This window comes from Embiotoca jacksoni, unplaced genomic scaffold, assembly GCF_022577435.1.
Source record: "Embiotoca jacksoni isolate LCO1_2020_lvr unplaced genomic scaffold, fEmbJac1.0.p SCAF_17, whole genome shotgun sequence".
Taxonomy (NCBI): Eukaryota; Metazoa; Chordata; class Actinopteri; family Embiotocidae; genus Embiotoca; species Embiotoca jacksoni.
In genome coordinates this window covers 5,213,300-5,236,294 of record NW_027185307.1, presented here as the reverse complement: position 1 = coordinate 5,236,294, position 22,995 = coordinate 5,213,300, and the positions used below count along the sequence as shown (strand labels likewise).

Sequence of the window (22,995 nt, the reverse complement as noted above, 5' to 3'; positions counted from 1 at the left end):
TTAGCATTTGTACAATTTATCGGTATTCCATTGCCGATAAAATACACAGGCAGCAGAACAGAAGAGGCAGAACAGAAGGAGGACACAGGTGAATGTTACTGGAGTTGATAACAACTACACTTGTTACGTGAATGTAAAAAAAAGCGCAATAAAAGCCCAAAGTTAAGCGATCAATGAATTAACCTCCACCTCAAACTGCTGAAAAGCAGACTAGAATATCTGAATTTTTTCAAAACACGCTACCTCTATCTGCTGAAAAGCATATTTTAGAATCATGTATCAAACAATCTGCTGGTGCTCGATAAAGGATTTCTTTGTTTTCACAATTAATATCCCAAATTGCAATATATCCTCATAATAAAATAGATGGTGGTATTCATTTATTTAAAGTCATGTGTTTGTTATTCCAAACTGTGATGCAAAGATTTTTATTTTTACTGAAAATGTGTGTCCAAATATCAGTTTATCAGTCTCCTCGATTACCTGTAATTGGCATTGGCCATTAAAATAAACATATCAGTCGAACCCCTACTTTAAAATACTAGATATTAGTATATTATTACAAAGAAATCCACTGTGATATCGGCAAACTCAGTAGTGCCTCTTTAGAGACTTTGCTGAAACACACGATTCACCCCCAATATAACTGGGTTAGGGATCCCCACTTGCGAAATCGCTGCGTGTCACAAAGCACATCTGGAATAAGTGTCTATTTTACACCCTCGTTAATATTCACATAGTTCATGCTGAGTGGAGTTGCTAGAGACTGTGGCAGCATGTTTTCCCAGGGGCTTACATACTCTTAAAGTGCATTGCCGTGTATTTCAACAGAGTGCACATGAGGAAAGAATTCTGCTGTTTACCCACATCTGCCAGGCTCATAATGTGCCCATGTTACACAGAATGCGTAAGAGTAACTGCATTTACTATCATTATAAATGAAATAGGTATCATCGTTTCAGTCTCTGCCAGTTAGTTTTGGCACGTAACTCTGCACAACTTTGCCAGGTTTCCTCCTGTTTGTTTTCCTGTGTACCTGACTGGGACTGCAACCAGAATCATTTTTTAATTTATTCTGAACTATGAAGACAAGAAGAGAATAAGTAGAAAGGCGGGCTACCTTCCTTTTGAGTGAATGTATCCTTCCCTGCTTGGTGTTTGATGACAAAACGACATGCGCTGGATACAGAGAGACAGCCGTCTTACGTTTTCCGACAGGTAATAACACGGCAACGCCACAAGAGTAATCACTCAATATAAATTTCCTTTCACCATTAAAGAATTCCATTAAAAGAGCTGGGGGACATTTGAAAAAGAAGGAATTATTTGCCTGAAACGCTTTGTTCTCATAAGCTCTGTCGGCAAGCCACTAAATACAGTCTTATCTCGGAGAAGAAAAATGGGGAAAGCAACCGATTTCCCCTGCCGCTGTATATTGCATTCTTCCCATGATATTCAAATAACTCTGTTTTTCAATTTAGATAAAAGCAGCCAGTCTGTGCTCGTCACTGAGGTTAATAGTCAAAGTTGACAGATAAGCCTCTGCCTTCCTCCGCTCCCAGACTTTTATTTACATAAAATGAGAATGTGGCATCACCTAAAGAAAATGTGTCCCCACAAGATATCCTGCTGGGCAAACTGCTCTTCCCCTTGTGCTACTTTGTGTTGGATTGTTTGAGGAAAAAAGAAAAATCATCTCTGCTGTGCAAAAATCCCTTCTTTCATGTATTGGAATAAAACCGGCAATTTTACGTGTCTGTCATAACCTTCGCTGACAGGCCAGTTAAACGCCCTTGATTATTAAAACAGGAAAGTTTAATGGTAGACTTTCAGGAAGATAACACAATGTTCCCTGTGGTTGTCTGTCCCTGCAAATTATCTTTCTGTGTCCTGACACTTTCATCAGGACTTCTGCTGTCATTTGAGATCGTCAGCCGTTTTCTTTCCATCAAGTCGCTGTAGACGGTCTCACCTTTTGATGTGTGGTGTTAAAGGCTTTTGTCTGCTCTGTTTGATAACAGACAGCTTCTATTCTGTCTCGCTTTATTGAAAAGGCTCAAATTAAATGGAGGCTGACAACAAATTGCATTTTAAAATGATCTGTTCCCTTTAGATTGGCCTCCCTGGAAACTCGATATGACTTCTTTATGAGAAGATATGAACCTGGGCACAAACAAATGCATACACATGTACATGCATGCCCACATGCCCACAGATACACCCCGTATAACCACACATGGCTGCGGCCCTCTGGGAGGCTCTGGATTACAATGCTCAGTGTCTTATCTGCAGCTCGGCATCATTAAGCAGTAGCAACATTAGCACTGCTGCTAATCTCAGTCATTTAAATAGGCAGATACAGCTCACAGCCTTTAAGTGGCTGATAAGCAGGCAGCAGATTGAGTGATAAAACCGATAACCAACCAGAACCTGCTCCCAAATTTGTGGAGGTGGAGAAATGGAAGGGAGGGCTACACGCAGCGATGAATTGAGCAGGTTTAAGCTGCCGCTCAGCTCTCTGTTCCTGCCATACAGCGCCTCATGTTGAGATTCCATTTCAGTAATTTCCTCTGAGATGGCAGCTGAAAGAAGGAGCTGATAGCTCCACACATCACAAGAGAAAACAAACCCACCGGTTCATCCTTGAAATGTGAATCCAGCCGCTCCTCCCTCCTGTAGTCTGTCTCATCCCGCATGCCGAAAATCCATCACGGGCTCCCCTCCCTCTTCTTCTTCCCTCACGATAAGCGCTTCTCACTCCTCCATCAAAGGAAGAACTTGGACAACGACACGGAAGACTATAATAAGTTGTAATCTGAAGGACATCTACCTCCTACCTCAGAGCCACAGATTCAGCGCAGACAGGAGCGATGCCGATTGCAGAGCACACCATATTTGCAATTAAGATCCCGGGAGCCTTTTTCAAGATTATTTAAATGTATAATTACTGACAGATTAATTACATTTTGCACATCGGTTCTGATTAGATGTGATGGAAACTTTGAGTTTAATCAACCTTGCATCACCTAAGGAGTTTGGTTTCAGTTTGATGTCTTGGATGAAATTAGTTCAGACGTAATTAAGAACCAGATTCATATAACTGTCATTTTAGCTCACGCTTTTCGTCACTTTTTTGTGTGTGTAAAATGCAGTAGGAGAGGGGGAAATTAAGTTCTCTTATGATCTTTGTGAAATGCACACAACTGAAATAACTTCAGGCTTTCAGCTAAGTGAAAATATGTTCAACTGAATACTATTCTCAGTGGGTGTACAATGTAAATATATTCTGCTCTAATGAGGCGAAGGAATTCAGTGTGTTTTGTTCAAAGCTGCCATACCTTGTGGGACGCAGCTTTTTTTTTTTTTTTTTTTTTTTTACCGTTCCTCTGATATTACCAAAAGAAAGAAGTGATGCTTTGTAACTGATAAAAGAAACGTGGTGTTGTTGTTGTTTGCTGATTTCACTGGTCTACGGGGAGCAAAGTGAAAGTTAAACTTTATTGACTTGCATTTTATCCTTCCTCCTCTCCCCGTGTTTTCATTATTTTTCCTCCTGATATCTATTTTTAACAACCCCACCCCATCCCGCTTATCTCTCCACTGCAGTGGACGAGGACACCGAGGAAAGCTCCAGATCGGGTCGGGAGTCCGTGTCCACCAGCAGTGATCTCATCGTGGACCCCGGGCTGAACGGCAACCTCCCCAAAGACGACAGGCGGAAAGATCGGGACAAGGTTGGTGAGAAGGAAAAGAAGAAATCGGAAAGGGAGAAAGACAAGGACAAGAACAAGGCAAAGAAAGGCGTGCTGAAGGGCCTGGGCGACATGTTCAGGTAAGACAGAGCTCAGCTCAAACTCCCAAACAACAAACTCCCCGTGTAGCCTCGAGCACCAATCACTGTCTGCTGTATTTAATTCCACTCAACACGTTCAGCACTGGATCATACAGAATTTGAATGAATTCTCTGGATGTTGCCAGTGCTAATCAGGGACCCCTCTCCTTGAACCCTGCGAGAGGACGGGGTGGGGGGTGGGGGGGTGGGGGGGAGGGAGGGAGGGAGGTTATCGACCTCAAGGGCCTCTGGCACTTTTGAGCCAGATTATTTTTAATAAGGGCAACATGTTTTATTCATGATCGCATGTGCGCGCGTCTCCTATCCAAACACTCTCCGCATTTGTTAACCAGCAGACAATGTTAAGGGCCCATACGGGTGCTAATGGGGAAGCTGTGATTCGGCTTGGGGAATAAAAGACCTTTGGAGATGATAAAATCGACTGCGGGTTGGAATTGTTGCCCCTGGCTGGTGGTCTCAACGTCTGTCTCATCATGCGGCGGCAAGAATTTAGAAGCACACCATCTTTGGAGACCACAGGAGGTGGCATGATTCAGCTCTCAGCACCTTTTAGATATTCATCCGTTTAAAAAAATGTCCACAAGCAAAAGGTTTCATAATAGTGGTTTAATGCTGTGACACTCAGGACTGCAGGTCTTTAACGTTGTGTCATCGCCTCATGTTTACCAGGACGATAGACGCAAATTTAAACCAGACACACCTACTGGAAAATGTAGTCGTGATGAAGTTTGTCTTCCAGTCTGGAAAAGAATTCCACTCTGAGGACAAAAACCGTCTGTTCCCTGAATGGAGTCACTTTGAACTGTCGACTGTGTACATGGACAGTAACAGGAGTGCAAAGAGACTTGATGAAAATAAACATCCTGCGGGTATCCATTCAGTGTATCTGCCACGAGGAAAAATTAGTGGGGGAGTCACATTAATTATTTCAATTTCGTGCACATTTAAATATGGCATAAATTAACGGTGGAGGCGGTGCAAGCCGTTATCGTGCCGTAAGTTGTTTTCATGTGGATTAGTTTAATGGGATTAGTTAGCATATCGCGGCGCACGGCTCAGTAATGAACAATAAAGACGACAAGTGTGTTTCGAGGTCACGGAATGTGGGGAAGTCGCTCATCTTCTATTATTTTCACTTTTACGTGTGTGTGTGTGTGTGTGTGTGTGTGTGTGTGTGTGTGTGTGTGTGTGTGTGTGTGTGTGTGTGTTTTTTTTTTCTCTCTTTACAACTGTCTTCGCATCCTGTGGCGTAAATCCATAACGACTCATACGGGCTCACATTCTGCTGCGCACCAGGCGTGAGCACATACGTGGAGACACACATATGTTCACAAAAGAAGTATGCTGGAAAAGTAAATGAAACATTTGAGCCACAGGTTTGACACTGTGACATGCAATCAGCGCCGCCGGCGGATCTTTTCGAGTGGCTGTTTGCTCGGTCCGATAGGTGGCTGCTGGATGATTTTAGCGGTGCACGCGGGGCCTCGGCATGCCCTCCTTGGCCTCATCATCGTTCTTCATTATCTTTGAGTGCCACAGCCACTTAAGAGCTGGCACGCGGCAGGCCACGCTGACACTCCCTCTCCTGCTCTGTGCATTTAACGCCAGGCCCTGTGCCTCCAGAATGCAAAGAGGCAGCCTCCTGAACCAGCATGACTCTGTGACTCTCGAGTCTTTCCTTCTCTCTGCTGCTCAGACGACGCGTTCATACCTCAAACAGTTCTCTACTTAAAAACTTTGACAGCTCTCACACCTACACGTCTGCGATGTCCTCCTCTTTTCTCTCCCCGTTCTCTCACAATCCGCCGAACAGTTTGAGAAAGTTAGAGATGGCAGTGAACTGAGGTGAGAATGAACGCGTCCCACTGGATACAATAACAAACTTTTTTTGCAAAGAAGAAAATGGAGTGATGTGAAATGCCTAGCGGTCAAAAGGGAGGAGAAGGAAAAGAAAGTGGAAGATCTATCCGTTGCGTGTCTCACTTTAAGCAATCCGAGCAAAAGTTTTGACTGATTTCAGAATGGAGAAGTTTTACTGTGCATGACAAAGGCATCGGCTGACAGCAACTGAACACTCAGGCTTACACATCACGGATAGAATTTATATGAGCAAGTTTCACATGTGAGTGTCTCACCGTTACATGGAAACATCAAAAAGACATCCTGATTGGGTTAATCCTTTGTACTGCTTCTCTCCATGGTTTTCATTTGCATAAAATGGACAGCCAGGCGCTCTCTTATTCCTGCATTTCTCACAGATGCATGTCGTAACACTCACATTCTTCCTCTAAGGAGATTTCAAGGAGTTTGCAGCGTGCTGCAGTTTGAGCTCATTTGCATGCAGGCCTTTGGACGGCCTGATGAACGTGTAGTGCACGTACACTTAATGGACAGCCTGATTGGGAGTGCATTAACACCAGAGCCAGGGGAGAGGAAGATGGCCTAATACAGGGAGAGAGAGCGCAGCAAGTGTGATATAAATACTGGGTGTGCAAGAATGACTGAAAGTGTGCGAGTGTGTGATAGAAAGAAACTTGACTGCCCAAAGCCCAAAGCAAAAAAAAAGAAGCAGCGCGCAGCTGCGGCTTCCCTGCTTCTCCGTATTCCTATTGTACTGACTATAGGATGAGGGGCTGCCTGGTATGCAGCCTGTATACTATCCAGTAATGGATAGCTTATAATCTTGTGAATGGATAGTAATGTGCATGCATGCATAGGCTAAAAAAAAAAAACAGCCGTAGGCAGCGTTATATCACAGTTATTTCAAGGATGCCTGCTGCATGCAAGTATCACTGTGTCCACGTCTGCATGGATATATAGGGGAGTGCACAGGGACGCGTTATCTCCCAGACCATCGTACGTGATTATTCATGTCCTTTCTAGTGGATAACGTGATCATTACTTTCCAGTCCTATCAGGTTTGTTTAGATGTCGCAGGCTTTGCCCAGGGCTCTGCTAGCATGCTAGCAGACAATGATGTCTCGGACTCCCTTCAACACGCCTAATGAGGTGTTGTTTATCTGCTCTGTGACTGACTGACCTCCTCCATCAAAGTCCCATCTCCATCTCTTGATGCGATTATGTGTTGTGTGTATGCACAAGCAAAAAGAAAGAAAGAAAGAAAGCTGCAGCCGCAGTAGCATTCAGTTAAGTGAAAATATATATTTTAAATCGATTGTTAGATGGACATTTTTGCTGTGTGTCTTCACATTTATTCACACAGCCGCGCGTGAGTACAAATCGATCGTATTTATCGCTGTAGGGTGTGTGAGTGTGAATTCATATTTTTATATTCAAACACTTAACATTTAAATTTAGTGACAAAGTCTTTAAGTGAGAGGAATACCAGACTATAGAAAACGTACAGTAGCATGAAGGAGACGACAGGATGAAGGCTGCAAAAATGGAAGGAAGGGCTGGGATGGGAAATGGGGACCAGAGGGAGGTGGGGGGTGGGGTTGAGGGGGTCGGGTGGAGGGAGCGAGGGAGCGAGTGCACTGGAGTGAACTGGGGCACTGAGGGAGGGTAGGAAAGAAGGATGAAAAGGAAAGGGAGAGGGGGAACGAGGGGAGAAGGAAGCTTTTCAGCGGCAGTCACGGCATCATGCTACTGTCTGCCTGCAGGGAGGACTCAGGATCTTGGGCGTTTTTCGTACATTTTGATGTGTGTGCACGAGCAGCTTCAAAGTGCATGTAAATTTGCATGTCTGCGTGTCTGTGTGTGTGTGTGTGTGTGTGTGGAATGCATGTTTGCTTGCGTGCATAGATGAAAAGACCGTATTAATGGGCTCTGGCATCAACTTCACACCCACCCACCCCACGCACACGCGCACACACACACACACACACACACACACACACACACACACACACACACACACACACACACACGCACGCACACTCTTCCCCTCCCACCACTCCCACCCCTCCCACCCCTCCCCATCAATCTGATAAGTGGCATGCCTCACGCCGAGCCATCAGCCGACACTGGAGCTCAGTGTGACAGCCGTGCGCCCCCGCCCCTTTCCTCACCCTCCTGCCCCTCCATCACCCCGGGGACCTCGTCTGCCTGCTCCTCCCCACAAATGCAGCCCCCACTCCAGGCTACAGGGAGAGAGATGCTGTGTGTAGTGTGGAAAGGAAAGCAGTGAAAGTTGGAGTGGAGGGATGCTTTCTATCCTTCACTCTTTATTATTCTTAGGCAGTGAGGGAGCACGCTCCAAGTGCTGGAGTGTGTGTGTGTGTGTGTGTGTGTGTGTGTGTGTGTGTGTGTGTGTGTGTGTGTGTGTGTGTGTGTGTGTGTGTGTGTGTGTGTGTGTGTGTGTGTGTGTGTGTGTCTGCATGCATGCATGAGTACAATATGAATAATATGCCAAGAAAGCATGACTGCTTCATGTGTAGCATGAGAGTAGGTAGTTAGCGTGTTCCTGTGCAGCTCCGTGTCTTTATACCACGATTCTTTCTGCTCGTGTGGGTGTGAACAGCTGATGGCGGGTGAGCCGGTTTGATCATTAGTACACCGACATGACACACACATTAGCTTGGCTTTTTACGTCCGCGCGCACACACACACACACACACACACACACACACACACACACACACACACACACACACACGCACGCAGCATTCTGTATAACACACTCCACTATTCCCCAGCACACACACTCGCACTCACATATGCTTATAGTATTATGCCACAGTTGATTTGGAGACAGCAATTAGCCGCCTCCACATGTGGGCCCTGACATCTGCTGGATGTAATCTGAGAGAAAATGATAATTGTTCTTCTTTTACTCTGCCTCGATCATCATAACGTCGGCGCCGGGGTCGTAAAGGCAAGTAGCATGAAGCTGGAGCCTGTATGTGAGAATGAGTGGCAGCTGGAGTGACTTGAAGAATATGGATAATGCAGTTTACATGAAAAAGTAATGTAACACATCATCTGCTGTGTATTGAGATGGAAGCACAAACATCAGCTCAGCAGGGTGGTCTCTGATTGGAGAAAGGTTTTTTCTAGTATCCACGGGGCGCCCATAAGAAACACAGGGACTTTTCATCAGTTTAGTGTTGCTGACTCTGACATTTGACCTCCCTGTGGACAAGGGTGAAAGCAAAGTGAGCTACAAATTTCCCCTGTCATGGATAAATATTTCAGAGGAAACTTAATGGGGAACTTTGGCAGCTCTGCCAAGTGCAAAGTCATGCTTCAATATCACCTTCAAGTGGCTGCACAGCTAAAAGAAATATCTTGTCACTTAGGGCACTAAACAGAGAGCAGGTCAGCTTTTCCAACATCTTGGAGAAAAACAACAAAAAACATCTTTTCAGGGGGTACGTTTAGGGGTGTGAACTCACAAAACTGCCCTCTGAGTGTGACATCCCATTACTCTCCTGACAGTCCTGTACCAAAGAGGCCCAGCAGGGGGCCAAACAACCAACAACCACAGTCCCCCCCCACTGAGAAGATTAGCGCCACTGTGACAGAGTGCAGCGACAGGAGATGAAAACAGTAAAACAACAAAACTCCTCTCTACGCCAGGTTAAGGCAAACACAGCTTTGTGTCTGCTGTCAAAAAAAATTGAATGTCGCTGTCAATTTCTGGGGGGTCGAAGCAGTTAGACGCAGGGAGAGAGGCAGAGGGATGGGATTACAGAGGGGGTGCGGGGGGATGCTCTGCGACTTTAGCCACCATGCAAGAATGAGAGATGGCCGTGTCAGGCGAGTGGAGGGGCTCGGCTGTCCGGCCGCACTTCCTCTGCTTTTGGCCACTCGATGCAAATGTGATTGGGCAGCTCTGGGCCTCCATCAGACAGCCCTGCAGTAATTAGGTTTAGAATGATCATGCAGTGCTTCGAGATAGACCTTGAAGCATAGGGAGTAGGGGGGAGGCTCGTGTGTGTGTGTGTGTGTGTGTGTGTGTGTGTGTGTGTGTGTGTGTGTGTGTGTGTGTGTGTGTGTGAGGAGAGGTGGTGTTGTACGATGGAGTTAATTGAATCTGAAATCTTGTCAGCCTGAAATGAAATCCACCGATGTCTCTCACGCAGTGTCTCCTGCAGAGGGCTGCAAACATGACTGAATTCATAAAGTGTGTTATTAAAGAGCTCAAATTAAGTGTAGCAGTGCACCCCTCCATACTCTACCAGGCCCATGACTACTAATGATCCAACCCCAGTGGAATCTCATCCAGAGGCACCGATGGAAACCCAAGACTCTTCTCTTCTCTTCTCTTCTCTTCTCTTCTCTTCTCTTCTCTTCTCTTCTCTTCTCTTCTCTTCTCTTCTCTTCTCTTCTCTTCTCTTCTCTTCTCTTCTCTTCTCTTCTCTTCTCTTCTCTTCTCTTCTCTTCTCTTCTCCTTCCTCCATGTTCTCTCCTTTCATCAACCATAATGTTCTGAATGAACCCGCCCGATGATTTTTAACTTCCTCCCTCTCTGTTTGATATTTGTTTTTCACACTTTGAGACACTTTGATTCTACTTTGAAGTTATTGTGTTTTCCCACTCTGGCCCAGATTGCTTTGATCAATCAGAGAAAGGCTGTTCGATGCAAGTCGACTCTCAGAGGACAGGCGGATTTGAAAATAATGAGAAAACATTAAGAACATGTACATGGATCTGAGAGCAGCACAATCCCATTTTGTTTTTTTCTAAATAGTACAAATGAATTGCAAATGCCCCCTGTAATAAACCATATTAAATGTATGTTTTGGTCTGAGGAAGGAGAAAAGTCTAAGACAGAGGTGAGCGATGCACATGGGAATGTCTGTTTATTTCCCACTATGTGCTATGCAAATGAAACGGGCTGCCTGCTACAGTAGCAATCATTACCAGTCTTCTCATCCATCCAGCAGGCTTAGCATGTAATGAAATGGCGGCCTTTGGCTGGAATGACCTTTCCCATTCTCTGAGCCCCCTCCTGCCGATGTGAACACACTTTCACATGTGAGTAAGATGGGTGATGGGAGAGAGACAATCACAGAGAAGGCGAGGAAGAAAAAAGAGCGGGGAAAATTGCTTTTGAATTACGAAGGTAATATCAATCGATGTTGAATTACACTTCTGATTTCCATCAAAGGCAAGCAATTAAAGCCAGGGACTGTATTCCTCTTGTTCTGTCAGTGTCTCGACATGTGTCCGGCATGTAAAGTGAAATTGTCTGTTTTAATTACTCTCTCTCTCCTGCTCCGAAGATTTTTTTTTTTGTGTGTCTTTGGTGAGCACGTCAGAGAAATAGAGGTTCTTTTCATGGTCAGGTCAGATTTCATTCCTGCTCATCTTTGTCATTAAGGAATTTTAATTGGACTCAGTGCCATACCAACATGTGTGAGCTGCCCCCCTCCTCTTCAGTTTGTGAGTTGGGGGATGGGGGTTGAATGCAAACCTGAGAGAGTGTGTGATTATGGATGAAACAGTCCACAGCAGCAGATAAAGGCCAGGTAATATTTACATCTGCAGATCCATATCATGTCAGGTTCAAGGGCTTTAAAAGTCAATCGTGTATCAACAACCTTATAAAAATGCCAAATTAAGAATGATGTCCCTATTAAACAGTTCTGCACCTGCTGATTTGTAAATCTAATGCCAACATTTAGTGCCATTGCAGAAAGGAGTCTTTTATTTAGTAATGTGGGAAAATAAATGAGGTGTGTAATACAATAGTATAGAATACAATACAGGTGTCCCAACGCTGACTGATTCCTACTGCTATTGACATAAGAGGGAAATTTATTTTGTGACCAAAAACATTCTTAAGCTTTAGCAGTTAAATCGTGCGCGCCTTCTTCCCATGCCATAAAGCGAAGTACATGTTTGTGCTGTAAATCAGTATAACAGATATTCCACTTTTTCTCTCCAATGCAAATTGCACTACAAGGTGCACAGGCACCTTTGTGTCTCATATATATCAACAAGATGTGTTACATTAAGGTGCTAAAAACAAACGTGGAAAAAAGATCATGGTTTGGATTAAACGTGACACGATCAGCATTTGGTCAGGGTTAGGCACAAAAACGACTTTGTAAAGTTACCTTAAAGATCACAGTTTGGGTTTACTGAGAAGGAATCCATAATGACTTTTGTTTAATCACGGAGTCAAACAGAACTGTTTCGGGGGGGAAAGTCCTTGGTTTGTTCCACCCCTGACTTTCTCCCTCTAGATACTTCACCCCATTTGGATTTTGTCACGTGACCTTTTTTTGAGCCGCGTCGTCGTAGTGCCTAACACACATTAGGTATCTTGCGCGTATGTACACATTAGGTATCTTGAGCATATGTACACATTAGGTATCTTGAGCGTATGTACACATTAGGTATCTTGAGCGTATGTACACATTAGGTATCTTGAGCGTATGTCTCTGATGCCAACTGCTGTGAAAAAATGGCAGTATGTAACACACAAGTAATGAGTTTGTCACATTTGCTTGTAGTAATCGCACTCAAGTTTTATAAATGATTTCTTGACTTGAAAAATCCTATCAGCAGCTAGTTTAATTTGATGTACTCATAGATCTGCTCGTGTTGGTATTTTTACAAGCAGCTCCATCCAGCTGTAGAAGAGGAGTGTCCGGGGTTATTTATCTCTCCCCGCTTGCTGCTCCCGTCACTATCCCTGAGAGTCCTCCTCTTGCTCATCCTCACTTTATTCACCATTACTGTCACTCCCTCCCTCTTGTTTTCCATATATCCACACATACCCACCCCCCTCTTAATCCCCCCCAACTCCCCTCCTCCTTCCCAAGCTGCCCTGGAGATTCATTGTGGCATTGACAGAAAGACCTCTCCCGTCTCCCTCTGAATGCTGGGAGGGATGTATATCACGGATCAGCAGTTCTGCTGTCTCCTTTCTCCGATGGACTCAAATGCAATGCTTCGGCCGGTATGCGCCCATGCCTGTGTGACGTTTACGAGATCGAAAACCTGCCTCGCTTTCTCCCCTCGCCTGTCCTTTAGGCAAGCATCTTGGAAATTAGGCATTTGAGCGTCACAGAACACGTCTGTCTCCAGACTCATCACTATGTAAATGAGTTGAGAAACAATTGCGCGATGCGAGGATAATCAAAACAGAAAAGACAAGAGGCCTGAATTAATATGAAGTAATCTTGTATCATGACAATAATCATAAGCTGTTGTTTTTTTCCCTCACCTATACACTCTAATAGGTGTAAGCTGTAGGAGGGGAAAGCAGCTGTAAATACATCCCCGAACCTATTATCAACAGAAGTCTCGGGTTCCCAGGAGTTTCTGCACATCTGTGGTAGTTTGTAAAGCTTTTCCAAAATTCAGATTGTTTTGTATTTTTCTGCCGTGGCACTATGACTTCCACAGTTGAGGTTGATGTCATTAAAAGAGCTGAGCAGACTCTGCTGTGTTTGCTGAATACTGAGAATACTGCTTGTGTTTGAGGCGTAGTGGCAGCAGCCTGGCTGAGGACACACACAGAGTGGCAGTGATCAAAATGGTTCATTAGGAATGCAGTGTGCTGTGCCGTACTGTATCTAGGTCACAGCCTGAGCCACCTACTATAGCTCCTCCACTGAGGAACCACAGCACTGCCCACCCCCACTCCTCCCAACCCTCCCCACCCCACCCCCCCACTCCTGCATCCCTGCGTGTGGACTAGGTTGGTTAAGTATCAGCCAAATGAGTGTGTGTACATGCATAGGAGCATGTTAGCTCATGTGTGTTTGTGTCTGCTTACGTATCAGTTGTGGTTTACGACGACATTTATGTCTGTTTGTGTGTGAAGTGCGAGAAAGAGAAAGTGTGGGAGATTATTATGAGTCGTAAAAATGTCAGCAAATCATATAACACAATATGACTTTACATAAGCAGAGGTCTCACACACGTACACACACACACACACACACACACACACACACACACACACACACACACACACACACACACACACACACATACACACACACACACACACACACACACGCAAACAAACACACACACACACACACACACACACAAACACACAAATCTCACCTCAAGACCAGAACTTCCCTCCAAGCTGCTCGAGTGTTTCTGTGTAAATTGTCCTTCAGAAACGCCCTCCTCGCTGCACTCATACACTTTAACAAATGAATGTATGAATGTGTTTTGACTGTTTATTTGTGTTGTAATGAGAGGCTTTAATCAGGGGTGTCAGGGATTTGAAACATTCCTCTGAGCGTGAGCAAAAACACCCCTCCCCTCCTCTCACACACACACACACACACACACACACACACACACACACACACACACACACACACACACACACACACACACACACACACACACACACACAAACACAAACAAACACACACACACACGCACACAACTCGGTGATTTATGTGAAACATTAAAGGCAATCATGTTGGGCTGGGCCTTGTCCTTTGTATTGCACAAGCTGTTTGAAATATGGAAAAGCCCCGCTGTCCCGTGATGTACAGGCACACACGTGAAGATAAAACACACACACACACACACACACACACACACACAGATGCTTGTGTGTACCTGTTTTTTTCTTAAATATGAAAAATGAACACCGAGTCAATGAATGAATCCTTACTTCAGTTTACAAATTCATGAACCCACACACATGCAAGAACTTTTAATTGCAGACATATAGACTCCCACACACACATCTACACTAATTCGGCTGCTTTGATACGGATAGTTGTTAGTTTAAAGGCAGAGGATATCCTCAGCCATTCACTCTGATGTAATTCGAGTGTCTCGGATGTCGCTGCAGCTCTGTGTATCTATATTCTGTCTGGTCTCTGCGACCAGAAGAAAATCACGTCTCAATAAGAGCGGATTAGGAGCAGAATTTTGAAAATCTACCGTACCCTCCTCCACGCACGCACATTCACAAACAAACACAGTGGAAGTACAGTAAAATATCTGCAGGCTGGGATACAACCCATAAACAGCCCCTCGGCTCCATGTGACTGACCATTCTCCACACTTCCATTTATTTTAGGTCAAACCCTTCTGCTTTTATCTCCCTCTCCGCCTTTGGGTGTTGGTGGCGGGGGATAAGAAGCGCCTGTGGGGCTCTGTTTGTCTTCGGCTATCTATGGCGGCTAACAACAAGCCCACCGACGGAATGCAGTTGTTGATCAGGCCATTGGACACACATACAAGCTCGGAGAGGAAAAACTGAGGCAGCCAGAAAGATAAATTCTGAAAGAGAAGCGTGAAAACAGTAAAGAAAAACACATGGATGGAGGCCCGGCTGACAGACAGCAGCTGAAATACTGACGGACACGGCAGGAGAAAAGATCAATTTAAGACTGCAAACATGTTTCTGAAAGAGAGGTATGGCATCGATTTCCATGCATCTGCCAGAAAATCTTCATTTCCATGTAATAACCTATTTATGGTAAACAGGTGGGGACAGGGATATTGGTGGAGAAAAAAGTACAATTGTTTTTCCTTTTCAATATTTTAGTACGGTGACAGACCACATAGGGCGTTGCTGAAACTGAGCTACCACCAACGTGGCGGTATCTTCTTTGCTCAGCTGGGAGACCTGAGATGCATAGAAGTTTCTTTTGAGAATAATTTTTCCTTCGCCTCGCCCTCGGCAGTTGTCCTCCTGCTGCGGCCTCGGCCTGATATCATGAATAAATGCACGTCTTGCCACCGAGGTGCAGAACACGCCGCTTTCCTACCCAGGATGAGCCACTCCGACTCCCATCCTCCCTCTGCCTGCAGCTCTCCCCACTGTTTTCAGCTGCAGCCAATCAACAACCCCCGCCACTCCCTTTTTTTCTTGGGGAAAAAAAAATCGATTGGTTCAGTGTACTCAAGCCCTTGTCCAATGAGGCGAAAGCACATGTCATATCTTGATGTGACCTGCAAGAGGATCTGTAAAAGGCAAGGGAATGTGCAACTGTATTAAGGGTTGTGTTATTCTGAAGGCACATTACATATCGGTGTTACCTTATCGTAAGCATTTACTGATTGTCAGGTTGCCGTCTTTCTTCTTAAGAAAAATGCCTTCCCGAAGATTCATCAAATTCCAGATCCCAGTTTAAAGGAGGTCCGGCTGAGCAGGGAGAGCACCGACTGACATTACAGGTTGTGGATAATGAGTTCCGCGGGGAGGAAGATAATCAGCCAGTGGTGGTCGGAGGCATCCTCCCATACCTCTCTGGGGCCGGCGTCCCAGGAAACCAGTGGTGTCGACATTAGGCTCAGGCCACTCTATGATAACGAATGCCCCTTTAATGCCTGTTAACGATCGCTGGGTCACAGTGTGATTCCCTGGAAAGAAAAAAAAAACAAAAAGCCTTGTCCTTTTTCTCTCTATGACTGCCTTATTGGATTTTGTTTTTTTATGAGACATCTATGTGTGTCACCCCAGAAAGGGAGTGTTTACTCACCACAGCTGCAACAACACTCGGCCAGCAAAGAGGACACACAAGTCCAAAAGTCTGGCCTTCCTTGCCACTTTTAAAATTCCATGCCACTGTCTGGATTTGGCCCCAGAAGTCATGCACTGCTTCATATTGACATGTGCTTGAATTGGACCTGGGAAGGTAAAGATAAAAAGAGAGTAATGTTTATTTGCTTGTTTGTATGTGTGTGAATCTTAACTCCATGCACTGTGTACTTTTTTGCCATCAATATAATGATAATAACATCTCTCTGAGAGAAAAGGAGTATTTATTAATGGTGCTTTATAGATTATCACAGTAAAATGCAGGGGTGGAGGCAGAGTTATTTATTTTCCTCCTGACTGCTACAAACACAGTTTGAGGGGACGGGGGGCTCAGACGTCTGCGGGGGACTTCGCCCTGGGAGATTTGGATTAACTTTCAGGTTGGCCAAGCATAAACCATAATGATTCTCTCTGTCTGCCCTTGAAATTATCTTCTCATCACTTACTCAAATTGATAGATGCAGTCATTTTTATTTCGTTCTGGCTCACATGGTTCCATTTGCAGGTCTGAATAATACCAAACGATTTAACACCCCATCTGATGAGGGCGTCGTCTGAGGTGAAACCACGTGCTCCTTCACATCCTTGCATTCACTTTCAAGAACCATGATTTTTAGGAGAAGGAATATACAGTTATTCCTGCTGTCTTTTCTCCCTTCGTCAGCAACTAACTGCGAACAAACAGCCCAATTCCCCACAGAAGATGTCAAAACAGATTAGCTTCCCTCAAATCTACTCCTCAGATTAAATGATTGTAACAATCAAACGGGCTTTGAGGCTTTGCATAATTTATTTTTTTTCTCCTCTCTTTGGAAATTCTGCCTTTGACTTTTCACTCCTCTGTTGTGTTGCAGCCTTGAATTATTATTACCCTGTAAATCGATGAAGATGATGTATGAGGCATCCACTGCTAGTGGTATAAACCCTTCTGCTTTCTGTGATATATGATGATGTATCATACTGAATGGAGTACCTATTTACTGACTAAAAGCAGACACATACAGTAAAGCCAGCTCCTCAGTAATGTGCCTAATGTGCAACGGTATCTGAAAACATTTTTTTTCTGAGATGCTGTCGGCGGATGTCAAATTCACGACATTTTGATTGAACACTTCAATTTTACTCTTGATGTTTCATCACATCGGAGGCTATCATAACATTAATAAAGCATCCATTATATATGACTGTCACATGTTAGATTACATGCCATCCAAATGAACGTTGATAGCCAATCAGTCATTATCAGGACCAAGCTGTGATGAATAGCACAGAGCAGCTCGGGCTTTGAATAAATGCGGCCTAGACGTCATAAATATTCTCTGACTGACGACTACTGATCAAATCTGCATTTTACTCAGCTGCTCTATATTTGCGCTCTTGTAATCTTTACTGAATGCCTCTCTTCCCCGGATGGCTTTGCGATCTACATCTCAGCATTGTTCTTAGTCTTCCTCTGTATTGGTGTATTCATCACTCTTACCTGCTGTTTTCCCACAGTGAGCGAGACGCTTAGCAGCAGATCATTAACCAGGGCTTCGGTCTGGTGGACTGAAGCAAGAGAAATAAGACTGGAGCTTTATGAGGATGTAAATGGCGTACCATTGTTTACCTGGCTCGGATGGAGATGTGAAGTGTTGCTCAAATAGTGACCATCTCTTGTTTAAAATAGTAATTTAACAGAATTATCACCATTCAAAGGTCCAATTTCCACGAAAGTGGAGGTTTGAGTGGAGATCAATCTGTTGCTCTCAAGCAGCAACAACCGGTGACGTCACCCATTGGTTTTTGAACGTCCGAGTCTGGATTTTGGCTGGCGCCATGTTGCTAGTTCAAAGCCAAAGTGACCATATTTGAACGAGCTGCGAGGAAGCGAGCGGTGGATCTGACTCGATCTAATTGAAAACTCGACGATACTACCGATAGCCGTAACCTGACTGCACCACAGGCCTGTAAATCAAACAGATATGCCCCCAAAAACATGGCTTTCTAATACTTATTGTCTAGGTTATGATGGGATTGTTTTCAGATGGACCACCAGAAAACTAATAAGGAGTGACTTTAGCCAGCAACATCGAAATAAGTCAAGGAAAAGATTTATTGACTGAGAATAGAGAAGTTGAATGCAATTCTATGGAGCCGGAGGCTCTCAGAACCAACCTTTAGAGGCAGTCGGTGGTATTGCAGCTCAAGGCACTTCCTCATCGGCCTAATATTTCAGACCCGGAAGCTATATCCACTTTTATAAACAGTGTACGGCTACTCCATTGCTCCCAAGGTCAACTGAAAGTCCACATTTGGTTAGATCAGCTCTTTTACTTCTGTACAATGAACAATAATGTTAAATGTCTTTGAGATTCAAATATACTGCAGTGCATGAAGAAACTGGTCAGACACTTGGCCCTAAATAAGTTGTGCTTCCTAAGTTACCGTGTCTACTGTAGTTACTCCATTGTCATTCCACCCATGGGTTGCAGCTGCTAATCAATATCTTATTATCAAGCCTCATCAGCCTCACTCTCAATACAACTATTCTTTTGCCAGCCCCGATTAATGCCAGCACTGACTCCAGAGTTTTACAGAAACAGCTGAGTTTCTTCTTCCCACCTGATTAACTCCAAATCATTACTGTTTTTTATCGGATTCCCTTCATTTCTCAAATGAGACACTTATCTTCCCGAGACAGGTTTGAAAGTCAATAAGTTTTGCAGTTTTTGAACACAAACACACACACTAGTTCCAAAGATCTCTGCTGAGAAATGAGTGACTATATAATATTGGTCTTTGTGCATCAGTGAAGTTTTGCGGGCTAATCCTGTGTTCCACCCCGCTGGCAGGACTCGGGCTGCTCAAGTGAAGGGCAGAGTTGTGTTGTCAGTGAACCAGCAAGCGTCCCAATAGCCCTCTAATAGCTCTGGTAGTATCGGCCCTTTACTCCGCCTCTGCTTTGATCTCAGCCCTCTTTCTCAGGCCACCAGCGATGAGGGAATAGCCTTTCATATGGGAGCTGTTGCACGCCCAGGGTCCTGCTCAGCTTAATCCACCAATATGTTTCATTACGACAAATCCCTCGCAGTATTGATGTCGATCCAGAAGAAGCAGAAAAAAAAGTTGAGGGCAAAAGTTTGTCTCCCTTAAGGTTATTTTATGGTTTTTTTTAGAAGGTGGGCGGGAGAGGCTGAGGAAAAAATTGGAGGAGTAAAAAAAGGAAGGTGAATTTCCCTCAGGAAGTTAATGAAAGTCCTTGAAGTGAGGCGAGGAAGCTGTCACCTGCCCTTGTGATAAATAGCAGGCTCACTATTATTAGCATTCCCAGTCCTAGCATAGAGTTTTATGCCTTACTAGAGCCATTTGTTGATTAATTAATCAGGTAATGTATGCTATCTGTGCTACAAAAGAGCCCACACGTCTCTCCCTCTGCCTTTCCTGTGCTCTTTACGAAGCCACAAACTGGGATCTCCCACCAGACCACAGCATATTCGAAAGATTACAATTCCAAAGCAGCCACGACCAAAGAGCAGCCTTTTGCACAAAGGTCCAGGTTGCTTTTAATGTAAAGTAGAATAATAAACATCCATGAGGGAACCACTCTCCCATTTCATGAATATATTTGCTTCCACTGGCCCAAAGTCAACCTTGTCTGATGTAATTTTTGCAGCTTTCAGAGAAAGTTTCCAAACTGTCAAATAAAGCTCAGCTATGAGGATGGTAAAAATAAACTGGGAGTGAAGCACCATGGGGCTGCAAGACTTCAGAGCTTAATGCTTTCTATGTCTGAAATTGAACGGGACCGCTCGAAAAAGCCCATGTGGAACATCAAAATCAATGTCTGTGTGTACAATGCAAGAACATCGAGTTACATTATGTAATATACACACTCAATAAAACCCAGTCCTTTTCTGTGATTATAGTTATTGAATTTCCTCTCACTTGTGGCCACATGCCCCCATGTTCATACACTTTCTGCTAGGGCCTTGTCCTAACAATCATCCGATTTATTTGTCCTGGTTTCCACCAAGTGACAGTCATAAAATGCACAGCGCTTACAAGATTTAAACTCGTATTGAGTTTTTAGAATTTAAACCAGTAACCATGTGGCCATAGTACAAAAACAATAAATAATTGTGTTGTGTTTCCTTTTTCTGCCCTTCTTAATTTTTGTTAAACAACTCCGACCTTGTAAAAAAGTTTTCATTTCAGAGCAGTTTAACAAGACTGCATATTATCTGCATCCATTTATATCTAATCTGAACCAAAACATCATGGCCACCCTTGGACAAGACCTGACAAGTCCCTCCAACCCTTCTACCCATGTAGGTCGTTTGTTCCAACCCACAAACGACCACGAGTGTTTCCTAAATTAGGACCACTGGTTAGTTTTAGGCATAAAACCCACTTGGTTACATAAAGAGAAAGATAATGGTTTGGGTTTGAATAATCACTCGAACTGTGTTGTTTGTTAAAGTTACTAGCTCTTTAAAGTTATGCAGTCTCCATTGTTAAGGCAATAGTAAACATGGTTTTAAAAACTTTTTAAAAACTTGTGGTCGGAAACAAGAAAACGAACGACGGCCTCGTGCAGCCAAGTCTGCTGATGTTTCGCTGAGACATCCACTCACACGCCTCGTCCAAACAAGAAAAAAATTCACATTACATAGACCAGGAGTCTCCAACCCGTAGATCACAATCTACCAGTAGAACATGACCCGGTTCTGATCACATCAATAATCAGTCGTGTGAGCTTTATCAATTGAAAATGTAAAGAAATGCATACAGAAAAAAGCATGCACATGCGGTTGAATTTAAGCTGTTGTGATAAAAAAAAAAAAAAAAAATGTTTGTCTTGAGTGTCAATTTGTTATTGATAACCTAAAATTAAAATAAGCTTATTCCAATGGTTTGGGTGGAGCTCAGCTATGTTAATAAATGTTACTTGATATGAATATAGCTGTCGGAGGAAAAAAAAAGGTCGGTAACTCCTGATATAGACATTAGATGAGCTGTGTCACACCAATTTGTCCTTATTTATTCAGCCACTAGAGGCCATTTTACTTTAAAACATAACAGCGGGTTGTGATAAGCTACATAGACGTGGTGTTCTAATGTCTGCATTCTGTGTAGACTTTTTCAATTAGATCAAAGTAGATAACCCAGTGGATTTACAGTATATGGTGTGCAGATGTGCTTCTATATTTGTGTGCAAAACGACCACCATGTGTACTTCCTGGATATCTGTAATCCTTCCCTTTTCTGTATGCTGCTGTTGTGCATTTCCTCCACAGCTGGCCCCTTTGTGGCTCAACAGGAAATGGCATCATACTTTAATAATGCTGCCTTTCCTGTACTGTCTCATCAGAAAGTGTCATATTTTATCTTTAAATCCTGTGCACATGTATAAAGTTGTTTTTTGTCACATCGCACATCTGTGTGAGAGATGAGGTATCAGACAATGGAGTATAATTATTTGGGTTAATATTTTGTGTGTTTGTGAGCGTGCAGTCCTGTAAATGGACTGTACTCCCCGTCAACTTCACGTCTCCTTTTTTTATTTCCATTCCTCGTCATAATCTCACACTCCTCAGCCATAGTCTCCAGTCAGTTAGCCGCTCAGCACCGTGCACAGCCAACTGGAAGAATTTATGATCATCGGCTTGGCTTCTTCTCACCTTGCCTTAAAGCTGTCACGGATTTACTGCCACCAGTGTGTCACTCCCGTCATTAAAATGTAAAAGTTTGCAACGCTGTCTCGAAAGTTACAGATGATGCCAGCGAACTCGCCCGTTTCTTTCACTTCCATTTTTCCCGTTGCAGGTAGTTTGTTCCTTACTCGCTCAAAACTAAATCATGAGCTGTCACCACTCCCATCACTCTCGTAAAGCGTACAGCTCAGGGAGGGAACAGGGAGCTCATCCTCTCTATAGAAAAGAGTTTTGCCATTTTCCGCTTTTTAGACTTTTAACACCGTACACTGAATGTCTTCTACTGTCCTGGATGGAGCCGTGGCAGGGTGGGAACTCACGGCGTTGAGTTATCTTTTGATATGGCTTGATCCATTCTGATTGCATTTATATGAAAAAGGCCAAGTTATTCTTTCGATAACGAATGGGTGCCCGGGGGAGACTCCTCCTGAGCTGTCTCTCCAGTACAAACCCAACCTGAAGATTTTGACAGTTTGACACTTTAATTTCCTACTGAGTATTTCACCTGAATCTCCCAGACAAAGAAAGAGGCATACTCATGTAAAAAAATATCCATATTAGTTTGAAAATGATTAAAGTCTGAGCCACACTTAAATACTCTCTGCCCTTCTCCTTGTCTCAGGTTTAGTAAGAACCGAAAGGATGAGCGGCCAGAAGACAGGATGGAGCGGAAGAGCTCCAGTAAATCGAAAGCCGAGGACATGCAGGCGTCAGAAGAGGAGACCCTGCGGATGAGGCTGGAACAAGAGAGGTGAGTGCTCGAGCTTTGGCTCACTAAAAGCCCCAACAATTAAATCCCAGATGAACAAAGGAAAAAAAGAAACACCACTGACCGGAAAATTGGCAAACTACCTCATTAACAAAATGGTCAAGCAAGGTTGGGAAATTCTGGGAAAGCACTCGGATGTCAATTTGTGAAATGTCCTCTTTTTATATCAGTACATTAAATAGATCATTTATAGATTGTTGTTGCCTGCACCATTCAGAGGCGCTGACCTCCT

General features: G+C 43.9%; 1 protein-coding gene across 1 annotated transcript in view; it reads left to right on the top strand.

The window, feature by feature from the left end:
* Positions 1-22,995, top strand: part of LOC138199320 (partitioning defective 3 homolog) — a 362,202-nt gene that overhangs the window by 251,393 nt on the left and 87,814 nt on the right. Inside the window, exons 19-20 of the mRNA XM_069151329.1 lie at positions 3,607-3,832; positions 22,617-22,745. Of these exons, the coding sequence (XP_069007430.1) occupies positions 3,607-3,832; positions 22,617-22,745 (355 nt within the window). The remainder of the gene's footprint in view (positions 1-3,606; positions 3,833-22,616; positions 22,746-22,995) is intronic.